This window comes from Acomys minous (genome assembly GCF_964271855.1).
Source record: "Acomys minous genome assembly, chromosome: 1".
NCBI classification, from domain to species: Eukaryota; Metazoa; Chordata; class Mammalia; order Rodentia; family Muridae; genus Acomys; species Acomys minous.
In genome coordinates this window covers 156,134,581-156,152,143 of record NC_140483.1, presented here as the reverse complement: position 1 = coordinate 156,152,143, position 17,563 = coordinate 156,134,581, and the positions used below count along the sequence as shown (strand labels likewise).

Here is a 17,563-nt window from a genome sequence, read left to right as displayed (position 1 = left end):
TTAAGTTTCATGAGGACATTTTCTCACCTACATGTCATTGTACTTTCACCATTTTTGCTTTCACAGTACCCTCCTACCCTATGCCTCCTCTCTCTACATCTTGGCCTCCTTTCAGTGATGTTCTTTGTAACGACCATCTTTTAAACTAAGATCATTCCCCTATATACTTTAGTTTCTAAGCTACTTAGGTGCTAGTTCCAGAAATGAACAATTCCTACATTGTGAACTGCTTACCATCCACAGAAATGTGACTCTTCTTATGTCTTACCCGACTCAACACAAGGCAAGCAGTGCTTCTGTTGTTGCTCCTGTGTTGTCCTTGCTACCTTACTGTGAAGCAGCTGGTAGCCATCTTGAGGACCAGATGACCTGTCACAGTGTCATCATGCTAGCAATAAAGTAAATCCTCACTTTATTAGAGAGGATTCAAAGTGCCTCAGTTGTGATGCTGGAAGTTTTATTAGAGTCTATTGTTATAATTATTCTATTTTATAGTCAGTTATTGCAGTGATTTTTTTTTTACTGTGTCTAATTTATAAATTAAGATTTGGCACAGATACATATGGAAAGGAAAGACATTGTATTTGTAGATGGCCTCCAGTGTATAAAGTTTGACTTACATTTTCCCCTTTATGATGGTATAAAAGCAATGCGTAGTTTTTATCTTTTCCTACCTAGCAGTCTGCGGACATACTCTCTGGAGATTCATAGCAGCAGCTCTAGCAGTAAATGCTAGCCCTCATGAGCCACTCAACAGAAACTCCGCAGTGCCCTATGCACTAAGCTGTGATGTTTGGGAGATGAGATGTGTTAAATATGATTTCAACTTACAATATCTTCTCCTTTGACGGGGTTTATCGTGGTGACATTCTATCATAATCTGTACCACAGGTGGAGGAATACCTTCATAGGATTTGGTTACTGGTAGATTCAAGTGTCTGCCAGGAATATGCAAACATATTCCAGGTGGACAAGAGAAGACTCTTACATGGACTTTATGAACTAGGAGGGATTTTTGCCTAGCTTTTGCTATTTCAGCAATGAGCACCTTAGCTCCTTCTTTATCTACAAGCTGATTATCATTTTGTCTTTGAATCCACTGAGAATGCTGAAAAGAAGAAATACTTATAGCACCCAAAATAGGTGTCTAAGTCACCACAGAGGATTTTATAGATGGAAAGTAAACATTAAAAAGTTATTCCCATCATTGGTCATTACAAAAATGCATATTAAAGCCATAATGAGCTAATACTTCACATCTACTAGATTAGTTAAAACATAGTGGGCATAGGGGTGTATACCTTTAGTCCCAGCACTCAGGAAGCAGAGGCAGGCAGAATTCTGTGAGTTCAAGACCAGCCTATACATAGTAAGTTCCAGGACAGCCGAGACCACATAGAGTGAACCTGTCTCAAATCAAGAGAAAGAAGAAGAAGAAAAAGAAGAAGAAGGAGGAGGAGGAGGAGAAAGAGAAGAAGAAGGAGGAGGAGGAGGAGGAGGAGGAGGAGGAGAAGAAGAAGAAGAAGAAGAAGAAGAAGAAGAAGAAGAAGAAGAAGAAGAAGAAGAAGAGATCTAGGGAGATGGCTCAGTGAGTAAAGTGTGCAACCTAAGCATGAGGAACTGAGTTCAAGTACCTAGAACTCACATAAAGCCAGGTGTGATGGTGCACATCTTTAACATCTGTAATTCCACGACTCCTATAGGAAAACAGGAGATAGAGACAGGAGAATCTCCAGATGCTTTCAGATAGGCTAGGCTGGTCTACACAGCAGCAAACAGGTATTGCTATCTGAAACAATGTGGAAAGCAAGAACTGATGTCCAAGGTTGTCCTTTGACCTATGCGCACATGCATGCTATGGTACATGTGTGTGTACACAAACATTATATATACATGCACACAAACACCCATACTATGACACATGTGTGTAGACACACATATGCATCTCCCTCTTCCTATGCCCATGTATTCTGTATTCCTCAGCTGTACTCAGAAACCTTTCCTGCATCCCCTTCCTCCAACAGGATATGATACTGTCTTCAATACTCTTCTCTGACATTGAATGCTTCATGTTGAGACTTGGCTTCTCTGTTTCTGTTGCTTTCCTGTACCACCATCAAAGCTGGGAGGGAAGGTGCTAAATCATGGCCCCATTCCGCACCTCCTGGCAGTGGTTTCTTACCAGATTCTTACCTAGCATCTGCTGAGGTTCATTCCATCAAAGTGAGATTTTTATGTCCCCCTGCTTACCTCTGCTTGATTGAACCAACCTATTAAGCAATGAATCTTTGAGATTTGCCCAGATGTTTGCTATTGTAACTTAACATTTCTTTCAATGACTGAGTTCTGTACCATGGTAGAGATGCTCCAATTTGTTTAACCTTATCCACCAGAGGGCATTTGGGTTATGTTAAGTTATTATACACAAAACCATTATGAATATTCATGCACAGATCTTTGTGCAAACTCACTTTTACTTCCCTGGCATCAATAAACAAGAGCAACGCTGTTGGCCTCTATGATATGCACATGTTTGTTGTGTAAGAAAATATTGTGATGGGAGGATACAAGGGATGGGATAACAATTGAGATGTAATATGAATAAATTAATAAAATATATTTTTTTAAAGGAAGTACTGTGGTCACTTCAGAGATGCACCATTTTATCAGGCACAAGGGGTCACCGAACAAGGACATGCAGTGGCCACTTTAGATCCCTGGTTTCTTCTTTTTTTTTTTTTTTCTTTCCCCAACTTCAAAAATTAATTAGTTATTCATTTACCCTGCATGTGTATGTGCCACCGTGTACACGTAGAAGTCAGAGAATGACTTGTCAAGTCTGTCTTTCTCCCATATCGGTTTCCAAAATTGAACTCAAGACATCAAGCTTGGCAGCAAGGACCTTTACCTGCTGAGCCATCTCGCTGGCCATGGCTTCCTAATTTCTATAGCCCACCTTTATATAGGCTCCTCTACACTCCTCTGGTGTCACCCCTCCCTGCCTCCAAGACTAAGTTCAAACCCCACCTCCTTTTCCAGAAGGCCTCCTTACGCTCTCACTAAAGGGAGTCCACTCCTCCAAACAGAGCAGGTACAGGAGAACCTATGTGTACCCCAAATGGTAGCATCTGCAGTGGGATGCAATGATTATGGTTGATAGCCATCCTGCCCGAGTCCCTGTCCTTTCATGGGCACTCCCTGTCTGTGCATCAGTCTCCTCATCTGAAAAGCAGAACCACCTGAAAAGGTCATCTCAGAACCAGGTGTGGTACTGCTATGTGCCTTTAATCCAGTACTCCGTGAATTCAAAGCTAGCCTGGTCAACCTAGTGAGTTCTAAGACAACCAAAGCAACACAGTAAGATTTTGTCTCCAAAGAGAAAGAAAGGGGTGGGGGGTGGGGTGGGGGTGGCTGCAGGGATGGAGGGAGGAGGGAGGGAGAACAGAAAGAGAAAAGAAATAAAGGAAGAGAAAAAGAAAAACAGCTGTCTCCGGATGAAATAAGTTGATTGATTGATGTACTAAACTCCCAGCAATAATTTTAAAAGCAAGTGCTTGTGAACATTACCCCTTGTCAGTTGCCATACCCTTGTCCTGTCCACAGAGAACATAGGTAAGGTAAATCATTGGGAGTCAGTTAACTTGGGGATAAAGGAACACAGAAATCCATGGCCTTATCTCTCTGATGGTTACTTCTAACTATGGCCGAATACTCTCTGCTTGGGACTGTGGTCAACAGGTTAGAAATATCCGTATGTTTCACAGGTAATGCCCATGCCTGATGGTGACTTAGAATGGACATCTTCCTGCTCTCTCACTCCCACAATGACCCAGGGCAGGTACCTCTCTACCTTTCAGAGCCTTGGTGCTTCCCTCTGTACACTGACAGGGAGTTGCTGCAGGAGCAAAAGGCTCAGAGGCACTTGGCAAAGGGCTAATAAATATAAACGTGATTTCCATTTCCTGTTGCAAGCCACACGCCTCCCAGTCCCTCACTTTCACTTCTAAAAGGAACAGCACTCCCCAGACCAGCTTAGCTGGCAGGAGTCCAGTGCAGGGAGCAGGTACATTTTAATTTGCCACACCCACTGACTTGATGTATTCTTGTTCTCCTCCCCCAGGGACTTTCCTGACTTCCTTCTGTAAATGAAGGAAAGAGCACATGATCATACTGTATATAAATACGCTTGGGAAAGCTTTCTTCTTCTTCTTCTTCTTCTTCTTTTTTTTTTTTTCTCCTTAAACCAAACTTGGTTTCTGTTGTAGGCGGCACATTCCCTAGCCAAGCAGGGCGGGCTACAGAGGGCTGTCAGGGGGAGGGGCAGAAAAAAAAGGGGGAGGAGAGGCAAAGCATTCACATTAAAGTGTGACAACTGCTGTCTTATTTAATGGGGGGCCTCTGGTCAGAAAGAGTCAGAAGTGTCTCCAAGACAGCAGAAGCATGGCAGAGGAGCTGGGGCTGGGCTATGGGGAAGCAGCCAGAGTGGAAACGCTGCCGCTGCCGGATGGCTGCAGAAACAGGCCAGAGGCCAGGGCCAGGCTCGCCGCCAGGAACCAAGCATGCTTGGCTCTCACCTGCTGCCTGCTGTCATTTCCCATCCTGGCAGGACTTAGCACCTTCCTGATGGTTGGCCGGCTCCAGGTCCCGGGAAAAGACTGTAAGGTGCGGGTAAGTAAATTTGTTCCTGCTTAGGGAATCAGTGGCCTTTCTGCGGGACATGGTCCAGCCACATAGTCCAGCTTGGACAGAGATGTTCATGGGTAGCACTGCTAGCATCCCTGAACGAAGTAAATACAGAAAGGGAGGATGAGAGGTGGAACGGTCCCATCTGGTTCTTAGCTCTGTGCTTCCAGAGAACTGAATTGTTTCATCCCATGCTTATGCAAGAATAACTTCACACTCCATGTATTTTTTGATGATTACAATAAGTGTGCTGGTACTTTGGAAACATTCATTTTCCTTAAAAACAAACTACTCTTAAATTATATTACATAATGTATGATTATTGAGGGGAAAGAATAGAAATTCTTAGAGGTGAAAACAATTAGTGATGTAAAGTATATAATTCCTTTCCATTTTTAATAAAAGGGGGTTATTCTGAGCTTCCTACATAGGATGATTTTGTTTCTATGGTAATGACTCCATGGAAGCATTATGTGTAGATGGCTGTATTATGTTCATACATGTGTGTGCTAAAATGTATTTAACTAATTCCCCTTCTTGGGTTTAGAAATATTTTTCAGTACGCAACCAAGAGCCTACTGCCTATAAGGACTTGTGGGGCTCGAGAGATGCTTAGCCCCCAAAAGGATATGAGAGTAGTTAAGAAAGTGAGGGGATGGGTGTTCAGGAGGAGACTTAAAGTGGGGCTTGGGGACTTTCAGGAAGGATCTGAAAGATCAAAAATGTGTTATTTAAAGAATATTCTCTAGGGGGAAAAGCCCTGCATGGTCTGTGATGGCTAATTCAATTTTAGTCCCAAAATTTAATTCTAAAAGGGAAAATAGGCAGCCTAATTGAAAAACCTGATCTCTAATCAGTCTTGGGCAGTTTCCACACTGTGGCTAATGTGTAACTCCCGCCACTCCATCAGGGTCAACAAACAGTGAGTCAGGCAGCCACATGCCATGGTTTATAAAATGTAGATATGTGGCGATAAGCCAAGAAGTCTGCTTATCTTAGAAGGGAGCTGTAGGGAGGGAGGAAATGGGAGGTCAGGCTGTGACCCCAGGAAACACACACACACACACACACACACACACACACACACACACACACACACTCCAACTGAGGCACTCGAGGGAATTCGCCACTCAGAAGGGCAGCTGTTCTTGAGCAAAGTTATTCCTACGTGGCCTCTAGCAATCTGTGCCTCCCTGGACTCTGAAGGGATCCCTGACATATTAATAAGATCTTCCTACCCAGGATACTGTCTGCAATCCCTGTGTTAGCAGAAGCTAGAGAAGGCCATCTAGTTGCAGTCCAGGGAAAGGAACTGGCAGGAGCAGTGACCAGACACGAAGACTCATAAAGAAAGGCGCTGGGTGTCATCACAAACCGCAACACCCCAGAATCCCCTCCTTGCCTCCCTGACTCCCATGCACTAATAACCTAATACCCCCATCACACCATAAAGAAAGCAATCCCCTGCAGGGTGGACAAACAGGGATCCCTAGAGCTGTTGCTTAACCAGGCTACTGGACATCTTAATGCATCAAAACAGGAAAGAAAAGGGGGGAAGGGCCAATACTGGGATGCATGGAGCCATCTAGGTCCTGAAAAGAAGCAGCCGGCCACTCAAGCCAGAGCTTAAGGGAGAAAAACATTTATGAAACAGCTGGCAGGGGGCTTGAAGAAGGGCCTGTTTGCTGAGCTGCACAGACAGAGGGAGCACTGAACATCTGGGAGCACCCAGGGTTGGTAGCCTGAGAAGCAGCCACCACCAATCCCTTGGCATGGGGTAAAAGGATCTTTAGATGTTTTAGAGAGATGCTCAACCTGTGGGTCTCAAACCCCAAATAGTAGCATGTCAGATAATCCTGCGTATCAGATATTTACATTATAATTCATAACCCAATTCATCACCGTAGCAAAGTTAGAGTTACGAAGTAGCAATGAAACAATTTCACAGAGAAACTGTATTAAAGGGTCCCAGCATTAGGAAGGTTGAGAAGCACTGTTGTAGAGGGATGTAGCAGGGAGCTAGCTCATCCTTAGAAAGGGCCTAACTGGAGGATGCAAACGTTTGGACAGAGAAAAGTGCAGGCAGAGGGGGAAGGAAACATGGCCATATTTCCCTCTAGATCTTTAATCCCATTGACCAGACTCAAGTAAAGTCAGGACCCAAAGAAGCCAGGGAACAGCCATGCCAAGAGGTTAGCCTCACCAGAAAGGAGCCATGCTGAGAAGGGCAGAGATGGAACTGGGGTTCCTAATAGAGAATTACTGACTCAGGGGAGAGAGCAGAATGTGAGCTCCAAGGAGGGAAAAGGAAGCCAAAATAAGGCCCTCAGGTCCCAGGGCTCACAACCTAGCTCAGACATTTTTGGCCAAGTGGCAAACAGGCTCCTGGTTTCAGGTCTTTGAGTTTTGTTTGCTTTTCTGCCAAAGGGGGTGTTTCTATCAGCACGCAATAGTATTAATGAGCCATGTGCAGGGGCATTTTGTATGTCTGGAATGTGGCTGAGCCACATGCCCAGGGATACTAGGATATGATCATCATGCTATGATTGGACAACCACCATAGAAATTTGATCTTGGGCCTCAGGGAGCTTCGAGGTTGATGCATGAGACTGAAAAGGATGCTGGGGAAGTTCTGGTGTTCCCTAGCCTGGCCCCAGAGCAGGGGTCGTTTGGCTCCAAAAAAAAAAAGGTTTTCTGCAAGAGTCCAGGATGGCACCTGTGGAATATATGGCTAATGCCTGAGGTCTTCTTCAAAGACTTCCTTTGAGTTCAAAGTAAACCATATTTTGTTTTGCAGATAGGAAAACTGAGGGGGATGAGGGATAGGGGTGGGGGGGGGGGAATAAAGATACTTACATAAACCTGTGCCTCTAGCCAGAGGCAGGTCCAAGCTTAAAACCAGACAACTTGAGCCCTGCTCCGCATTGGGGCAGTGGTGCTCATTCACACTGCGCTTGGTTCCAGGCATCACATCACTAAAAGAACGCTTTCAGAAATGCCATGGAGGACAGCCACAGCCACTACCAGCACCCCCATGTCAACCCCACGCACAGATCAAATCTAATACAGAATCACTCACCTAGGACATGTAGCTCAAGAGGAAATTAGGAATGCGGGGAGGGGTGGGAAGTGTGTAAATCAGAGAGGTGGCCTGACACTCTTATGTCAAGGAAACAAAATTGTCTCCCAACCCAGAAATACTTCTATTATTGAATAATCCTTAAACCAAGACGTGATGCACATAACAGGTGATCTGCTTAGATGCACCAAAGAGATTGTAGTTTTATATGGGCAAGCAGACCCAGTCCAGCACCTAGGAGTTCCGTGTAAGGAGCCAAGTAGCTCATGGTATACATAACAGCACGTGCTTGCTTATTTAAACAGTTCCCCTACATGTGTGCACTTATAAACACATGGAGTATACCCGGAAGAGCTGAAAACATACGGCTTCTGTGAACATCCAAGGAGGGGAAGTGAGTGACTGAGCCACTGCGTGGGGAGAGGGGGGAAACGATGTTTATAAACATTCCTTGAACAAAATGCACGTATTCCCTATTTTAAAAAAAGAAGAGGTAGTATAGTGTTTTCGGATCTTCCGAATTTTGGAAGACAGTAGGCTGATTTGCATTTTGGAAAGGCCATGCGTACTGAGTCGAAATCTCAAAAAAACCCGGTCTGAATTGTAGCTGGGCCACTAGTTGGCATGTCATCTTCCTTCCTATGGCCTCTGTTTACATCTGTATGAAATGTAGGTAATTAAAAACCAGGTATGCAAGGTGTCTGGCAGTGCTGGGGATTAGCCACCAGGAGCTCTTACATCATGCTGAGGAGGGAAATTCCCTGCGCAGGGAGACTACTTCACACAGCACAACTTCCCCCACCTGCTATGGAATCTGCCATCCAGGGCCAGAGAGCAGGTTTGGGTGCTGTGGGCCTTTTCTTGACTTATGAGCGTCTCTGTGGCCCCTTCTGCACTTCAGTCTTGCCCTATCAGCACCACCTCTCCTTTCTAACTACTCTTTTTATCAATGGCATTTGACAATAATGGTCCAGGGACTGGAACAGTTGCCACTGCTCCAGAACAGCGGCCCTGGTCCTGCACCTAAGGACAGGTCTTTGTTCCTCCCCACCTCCACTCCCCCACCCCCACCCCTTCCCCAGCCCACTGCCCACGCCCCCACCCCACCCCCACCCCTGGCTCAGGATATGCTGAAGCCTCTGGGCTTCATGCCAGACATAGAATGGTACTGGATGCTGCACAGCGAATCTCCTGACAGTGTAGTCAGTTTTTCTGCTCCATGCTGAACTCCTGATGCCTCTGTACCCCTCCCCCAGACTCTCAAGACTCTCCTGATATTCTCCTCAGGACCCTTGAATCTCATTTCTCCACCTTTCAGAAAATCCACGCATCCACTGTTTTCCTGCACTCCCTCCACCACCTCATTCATTTACCCACCCACCCACGCCCACTCCAGAAAAGTCCGGAGCACAGTAAACGATCAATAAATGCTAGCTCTATGTCCACTTGGAAGGGTGCCCAGTGGTGCCTGGCAAAGACAGTCACTTGTGGTTACTGGGCAACATATCAGCCTTGCCTGGGCCTCAGACTCTGTCCATCGAGTGAGGGAATGAGTGAGCTCTCTCCCTAGCACTGTCTTGGGAATTCTAAGAGGAAAGCTATAGGCAAAGAAGGGATAGTCCCCAGAGGATTTCCCTACCCACTCCACCTTGGACAGACCTCCCATCTTGCCCAAGCTGTTTCCTGTTTAGAAGGTAAACAATCATCCTCAGCATTGTCTAGAAGAAACAGACTGGCTGAGCTAGAAGAGCCATGTGCCTGCTGCTCTCTTAGTGATGCCGCCCTGCTGTAACCTGAGGAGGCCCCATTTGGAGGGGTGGCTTATCTAAAAGAGCTCGGTTGTGAGCAGCTGGCTGGAAAGACAGGAGCAGGTCAAAGGCAGAACAAGAGAGCAGGCTGCAGATGTGCATCCTAGGTGATCAATGCTGCAGCTCACACACAACCGGTTACTTCCTGAGCCGCGCTGTCACTCACTCACGTGATCCTGCACCATAGCAAGCACCATTCCAGCTTGGCAAACTCCCGCATCCTCACCCAGCCACGCCCCCCTGTCCCCTACCTCCCACCCCAGACACCACAGCCCTAGCACAGCATAAGGTTGTCACCCAGCCTGAACCTCATGCAACACAGGGGCGGAGAACAGCAGCACCAAGTCCATTTGAGGTGGGCAGGGGTTAATTGCGCTTCCTCAACACATTTACATTCTGAAAAGGCAGAGTCTAGAAGCAAACTATGCAGTGTACGTGCTTGGGGAATGGAGTAAATCCACCCTAGATTCTCCTAAGGGATCCTAAAGTCTATTGTTTCTCAGAAAACTGATTCAACGGCAACTTCTGTTTACAGCCAAAACTGTAAAACCCTAGAGAAGAAAGTGGAGACACCAAAGTACAGGAGGATTGCTTGGGCCCAAAGAAAGAGGGAAATGAACTGAATTGATATAGACAGTAAGCGTGGTCTCTCTGAGCCAGAAGGTTAGTCCTGCCAGGAAAGAATCACTGAGGTCAGCTAACATGCCAGAATCAGGAGGCAAAAAATAACAAAGTTAGGATTTCCAAATTTGCTCTGCTGTAAACTCCTGACTCTTCACTCTGTGCCAGGTCAAATATACCATGACAAGCCTGGTCCAGGCCAATACAGAAGATGACACAATAAAAATGGCCTCGGGATGAGCCATTTCCAGTTGGATGTGTCCTTGTAAAAACATAGGGAAAGGAAGCCTCAAATACCCTGATTTCTCCGAGACGTGCGGGGTTCAGCATGGGGAGAGTGTTGTGGGTCATAAAACACGGATGTCTTTTCAATTGCAGTGTTTATGGCAGCAAGTAGTGAACATAATTTCCTGTTTGTGAACAGGATAGATGGAGCAGGTGACTACAGAGGTGGGAGGGAAGGCTAAGTGGATCATTCATTAAAATACACTCACAGGGATTTTTCTGGGGAAATGCCAGGAAATCTCAAAGACTGACTCTCTGCTAACTTGCTTGTGTTGTATTCCCTGTTGACACTTATAGGAACACTGGTGTGCATCAGATTCTGATTTGGGTCCAAGGGTTCAGATCCCAGGCCCTCTCTCTACCTTTGACCGTCAGTACTTTATTCTCAAGGTCTTTAACGTGCTGTGATGAAGCTCAGCTTGCACAGACTATTAAAAGGCTCATACACCAAATGCCCAGCAGAGCCCAGCAGGCAAGCACACTTGGCTAAGTGGCTCCTCCTTCCTCCAGCCTTTCTTCTGCCCAGTTTGAAAAAGTAAATTCAGCCAATAAATGTGCATGACAGAGTATACAGTCAGTTTGAGCCAGGGGGTCACTACTTATCAACATAAAGGAAAAAATATCATACAATAGTGAGAGTGTTGCAATGTGCAAGTTAAGGGGAAGGAATAGGGTAAGTAGAAAAAGTGTCAGTTATATTTCAAGAGTTAATATGTGCTGCATGTCCTGGACATCCCACTGTCTCACTAGTATATACGATCATGAGTGTGCTTTCTTGTTGTTTTCTTTTTGTCTGACTCTGGTTTCTTGCAATCCCTTGCAACTTTCAATAAATATTTCTGGAGCCCCAAGTATATTCCACACGGACCTTTGGGGACCCTTTAGAAACCATGGTGCTAACAGGTCATTGCTATCACTTTTAATTTGTTAAAAAGTTGCTAAGTTGTTTGCATGTTGTTGTTGTTGTTGTTGTTAGATTTACTACTTTATTTATGTGTGCAGGTGTTTGGGCTGCTTGTGTGTATGTGTACTACATGCATATCTTCTACCCAATGAGGTCAAAGATTTTTCCGATGCCCCGAAACTGTAGCTACAGATGATTGTGAGCCACTGTATGGATGCCGGGAACTGAACATGGGTCATCAGCAAGAGCAAGAAGTTCTCTTAACTGATGAGCAATCTCTTTGGGCCTAAAAGAAGGGATTAATCTCTTTCAATCTAACCAAAAATACCTCTCTCCTAGATTTTGAGGTTGTGAAAAGCTGGCTAAAGTCATTGAATATGAGCTTTGCCCCGCTGCCCACTCCTTACAGCTTCTGTCTTGCTGAGGCCTGAGCATCTTGACATTTTGCAGATTACATGATCCAGTGGCCACACAAGCACTTCCCTGCACACTGGGGATAGAGCGATAAGGACAGACCAGACTCGTTGTCTAGCAAATTCTCCTACAAAGGGAAAAAAATCATCACAAGAGATAGACTTGGGTGCTAATTCTTCACCCCATGGTTTGAGAAGCCATGCTAAGGACAGATGCCCCATTCTTGAGGTGTGGCCTGAGTCCAGGTGCATTTACATTTGGAGACTACTGCAGCAGCCTCCGGGAGCTGTCATCTCTTTATTACTCCAGAGTCACCCACAAGTGATGGGAAGATCTAGGCCTAGAGACCAGGAAAGATGTCTCACTGCCCTGGCGTAAAGCAGGCATTAGGACAGCTCGGCTCTTGAGCCTTTTCCCTTAGACAAGCTTGTCCCAGCAATTGGTTAGTCTTTTCCAAAACACTAGGTGAAAATCCACAGTGTCTTCCTTCCTAGGCAGAAAGCCTTGACATTGGTCCTTATTCTCACACAAGCAGTTAACTTATCCAGCGTGGCTAATCCTCCTTCCTTATCTGGCCAACCTGTACAGGACCTGGAAGCATCTGTTCAGACTTATTTCCCATAGGCCTTCACAGTTCCGGGTCAGTCTTCTGTTTAATGAACCTCAAGCTTGCCCCCACGTTAACCATGTTGACTCTTCTTGCCCTCTGCTTCAACACATCAGGAGCTTGTCCATGTAGGAGCAGAGTTTCAATCTTGAGATTTTGGAGTCACCTGATCAGAGTTAACATGCCATTCCCCCGCATGTGGGATGGAGGGCATTCTGCAAGCCCCAGCGCCACTATGGAGATATGCATAACATCCACTATAGATAGAGTGGTCCATGAGGCTGAAGGGTAAGCTGCCAGCGCAAATGAGCAACAACTGCACTCTGTGTACTTTTAAGTCTCTTGACTTAGGGATGCTGTGGTTTCCTCTTACAGCTGGAAATACAGAGGGCATAGAAAAGAGTAATGGTGGCAAGTGAGGTGAGCAATGGGATATGGGATGTCAGGATAGGATAGATGGCTCAGTGGGTAAAAGCATTCACTTTAGGACCCGCATGGTGAAAGCAAAAAACAGATTTCCACAAGTTGTCTTCAGACCTCCACGCATGCACTGTGCATGTACATATGCATACAAAATAGATAAAATGTGATATTTGAAATTATAGTCCTGCGTCATGAAGTACATGAAAAGCCACCTCATGAAGGATTATGAGCATAAGAGAATCTTGATCATAAGACAATTCTCTCTAGTTAGCCCTCTAGATAAAAGGAAGAAACCAAAGGCATGAAGCTCTACCCAGCAGCTGTAGGAGGACCCATAGAGCAGTAGGCAGGGCCTGGGCATGCTAGTGTGCACTCTTCCGTGTTGGAGCCTGCTTCCTTGCTGTCACACAGATACATCCACTCAGACACAATACATACATACACACACACACACACAGTTGTAGACATATATCAGATGTTAATGGCAGTAGAAAATAGCCTGGTAATAGTGGCTGTGTAATTACTAGATCCATATAGTCGTACAAGTGTGTGAAAACATAGCATCATTGTTAGTAAGCTGAGGGCCTGCCTTGTTCCTGAGCCTTGTGCTCAGGCCTGTGAGTGGCAGTTCTTCTATTTGCCATGTGTCCCTTAAACTGACTGGGGCATTTTCTTAGTTGATCTTCACCTCAATTCTGTGAGTCCTTTAGGTTTATGGGTGTTCATATCCCAAGTTTATAAATTGGTATACTAAACTCAGAGAGCAAAGGTGTCTCCCACAGGATCTTATCCTTGGCAAAGGACAGAACCACAATCCAAGTGCATGTCTACCTGGTGCCAAGGCAGTTGCTTTTTCTCTATCATGGGAAATCTGAACTGACTCATGAACTAAAATTGTGATGGTGGTCGGAGATTCTTCATGTTTCTGTGCAAACAACAAAGGATGGCAAGGCTGATGGGAAGGGGATGTGGTCATTATTTCTTTGTCTAGATCATTTCTTAAGACTCAAAGAGACAAATGCTGTGTGTTTTCTTTCAATGTGTGAATCGTCATTTATATACAATCAAATAGAGAGGTGGATTGCATATGGAATGAAAAGCAGGTTATCTGGGGTAAAACAAGTAGCTGGAGGCAAGAGGGGAGAAGGACAGAATATTAGAGGGTGAACATGGTCCAAGTACATGATTACTTGAGTGAGGATGTCTTTATGAAGTCCTCCGTGAGATGTGCACTCTGCATATGTATGCCAATAAAAAGAATAGTCCCAATCTTCAAAATATAGTGGGAAAAATAAAGTAACTTCCACTGCTTGTTTACTACAAGCAATGATAGGATGCTGAGATGCCCAGAGATAGAGTAGGAAAATCTCTCAAGCTAAGACACAAAGACAAGAGAAAGGAAAGCCATCGGGGGTCTCCAGAAGATCAATGCAGACTGAGATGTCAGATTCCCTCCCAGCAGAGGACCAAAGCTTAGACAGCAGTGGACTCTTATGGGCAGCTATGTGAGGGGTTGAGATAAAATGGGCTACATACACATAGACTGAACTGTACCTTTCTTTCTCAATAGGCTATACCAGTCCAGGAGTCTGAATCCTCACCACAGGCAGTTTGTAAGTGTTCATCCTTGATGCTTTTTCTTGTGGGGGATAAGAACACTGTTGATGGTTTTAGCGTGTCAGCATTTGGAGGGGGTTGTCTTTAGTTGCTGAGTTGCTAAGCCAAGGGATGTAGACAGACCTAGAGAATAAAAAAGCTCCTCCCTCGTTGCTTAGAAAGCAAAACAATGCTGTGACTATACCTATGGTATGTGATCTGAATCCAAACTCCCAGCTCAGGGATCTGCTAGGCAATGTGGCCTCCAGACAGATCATTCCAGATGTCTACAATCATTCACCTCTGACAGTAGTTATTCTTACTGGCAAGGTGAATGTTGATGAAATTAGTCAACCCCTATTAAGAAATGAGAGCACTTCCCAAAACAGCATAAGCAAACAACAGATTTTGCTATTTATAATCAACACCATTTTTATCACTATAGAACATGCTTAACTTTAATACAAAAGCCAACATGATATCATAAGGCCCTTCTCAAAGACTAATGAGAGAAAGGGCCCAGAGAGGAAAAGGATCTGTCAAGGTCATGGGGTGACAGGGCACGTTCTACTCACTCCCTACCCTGTCCCTGTTCAGTCATCCGTACTTCTCAGTGGATATAGTAAAAGAACCATAAAGAATGTTAAAGATCACCTGGCCCTCACAGAAGAGGCAGAAAGAAAAAGCAATGTTCCATGGTTTATTCAGCCCTGACTAAGAGCCAAGAACCATACAGACACAACATTCAAGGTAGAAATTGCTGTGCCCATTTTAGACATAGGCGAACAGAGCGCCAGGCTAGGCAACTTGCCCAAAGTCCTTTGTACTCAACACTCTAACTCCTGAGTGCTCCACAACCCTAGCGGTATATCTTACAGATAGATAGAATATGCCAATCCAAAGTCCACAAGTCATGAAACGGAACTGCAATGGATGGGACTTAACGGTCCTCTCCCATCACAGGTACTGTCTTCTGTCTTTACTCTGTGGTTACCCATTGCTCAAAGCATATTTCTCCTTTTGTTACAGATGCACCTGCCAGAGCCAAGCCAAGGGCACACCTGACAAGTAAGCCTTCCTGCACTTTCTTGAGCACCATGGGTCATAGACCTGAGTTTTTTTGTTTGATTGCTTTGGTTTTTTTCACAATACTTACCAAAACTCACTGTGATAATTTCAAACTGGTAACAGAATTGGCAATTCAAGGACTTTGAAGGGCTTTTTTTCCTGTGATAGATCCAAGGGCCCATGTCTCTTGAGCGCTCTCTCCTTTTCAGGCAGCCTTCTACCTTTCTCTCCTGCCTTTCTCTGGCATGCACACACCCAGCTATCCAGAAATTTCTTTCCTCCATCTTGGCCCTTCTGGTAATTCTGGATCTTGTAACAGATGAAAGATCCTTGGGCTGACTTGAAGGGGTTGGGGAGACAGTCACATGGGTGAAATGCTTCTTGTTTAAGAACCAGAGTTCAGATTCCCAGCACCCATGTAAAAAGCCAGACAAGGTGGTATGTACCTGTGATGTGGGTGCGTTGGAGTATAGAGTCAGTCAGATCGCACAAGCTCACTGGACAGCCAGGCTAGCTGAAACAGTCACCTCCAGGTTCAGTGAGATCTGTCTCAAAAGATAAGATGGGACACAACAGAGGAGTCAACTGCTGGTTTTCACAGGGACACACACAATTAAACACACACACACAGAGAAAGAAGCACACAACACATACACGAATGAAAAACACTGAAAAAAACTCAGGCTCAACCAAAGATTTGCATGTTCAAAGTCAGCTGGTTAGGCCGTGGAAAAGTTCACAGTCAAGCTGTCCAAACTGCAGTTTCAACTCCAACATGATTCTCATCCCAACTCTGACTGCTGTTGAGCTGCCACAGCTTCTTGCATTCAGTGCGATAGGGCTTGCCTCTCTGGAGGCATAATGAGATGGGTTTACACATCATCTGAGAAGACATGTCAATTACTACATCGTCCACAGTGAAGACACAGAGACTGCTAGGTGTGACTGATAAAGATGTCTATATGGAGGGTCCAGAGCTTTCCAAAAGCCACGTAGTGCAGAGACTGGAGGAGTTCACATCCATTTGGGACATGTGCAAAGCTTGCAAAAAAAAAAAAAAAGCTCTAATCCAGTCAGCAATGGAAAAGATACCTTAGATTACAGTGGTTCTCAACCTTCCTAATGCTGCAACCCTTTAATACAGTTCCTCATGTTGTGGTGACTCCAACCGTAAATCTTTTTTGTTGCTACATTATAACTGTAGTTCTGTTGCTGAGCTGTAGCTGTGTGTCCAAGACCAACAGAAATGTGTGTTTTCCAATGGTTGTGACCCAGAGGAAGAAAAACTGTTGCATTAGAAAGTCCAGGTTCTAGGTTTCTGGTCACCTATTGGATGCATGAGTTGTTAAATTGTCCGCTAAAACAGAAGCTATCCTCAGGCTGTAGTATCAGCATATCATAGTGATGTCTGTGAGTTTCCACAGGACTAAGATGTGTTTGTTGCATCAGATGCAAATGAACCTATTTGAGTCAAGTTCCGGTGTATTCATTTCCTTTAACTACAGACATATTTCATAAAGCACTGGGCAATGTGTTTTATCTAATGTAGATTTAGGAGTGATGCAAGCTTAAGAACATATAAAATGTAAAAATGTCACAGGCTTTCTCTTTAGTCTGTCTAAATAAAACATGCTGCTTTATTTGAACAGGAAAAAAAATGACCCCAGCTGTCCCAGCTTATTGTATTCTATAAAACGCCCACATTTGTTCTGCCTACTTAATCTTCAGGACAAGGCTCCACAGAACCCTTTCCTTGGCTTTCACATGAGACACTGAGGTGCATAGGAGAAAACCAATCTGCACAGATGATGAAAGAGGTTTGCATAGTGCCGAACCAGAGTTGGTACTGGGCCCAAGTGGCCCAAAGCCCAGCTTCCTTCCAGTCCACAAGTCTATTTGTATTGACTTATATTTTGTTCTGTCATTGTGGAAAAAGAATTGCCAAAATGTTCTGAGTCTCTGGTCCCAACATGTGCTCAGGTAATTCATTATCGATTACTACCTGCTTTGTGACATTGGACCACAGCATTGTGATGGGCAGGGTTGCTTGCTCTTCCCCCACCCGTGTGTGTGTG

At 44.9% G+C, this 17,563-nt stretch overlaps 1 protein-coding gene and 1 long non-coding RNA gene across 3 annotated transcripts in view; one reads left to right on the top strand and one right to left on the bottom strand.

Annotated features, from left to right (window-relative positions):
• Positions 1-17,563, bottom strand: part of LOC311592920 — a 130,186-nt gene that overhangs the window by 32,222 nt on the left and 80,401 nt on the right. The gene's annotated exons all lie outside the window — the stretch shown is intronic.
• TNFSF15 (TNF superfamily member 15) overlaps positions 4,255-17,563 on the top strand; it is a 15,668-nt gene continuing 2,359 nt past the window's right edge. The window contains exons 1-3 of one of the 2 annotated variants that reach the window (XM_084773784.1): positions 4,255-4,662; positions 14,395-14,437; positions 15,450-15,488. In XM_084773784.1, the coding sequence (XP_084629910.1) occupies positions 4,441-4,662; positions 14,395-14,437; positions 15,450-15,488 (304 nt within the window). In that variant the 5' untranslated portion in view covers positions 4,255-4,440. Of the gene's footprint in view, positions 4,669-14,394; positions 14,438-15,449; positions 15,489-17,563 lie in introns of both variants that reach the window. The other variant, XM_084773783.1, reaches the window with a different exon arrangement.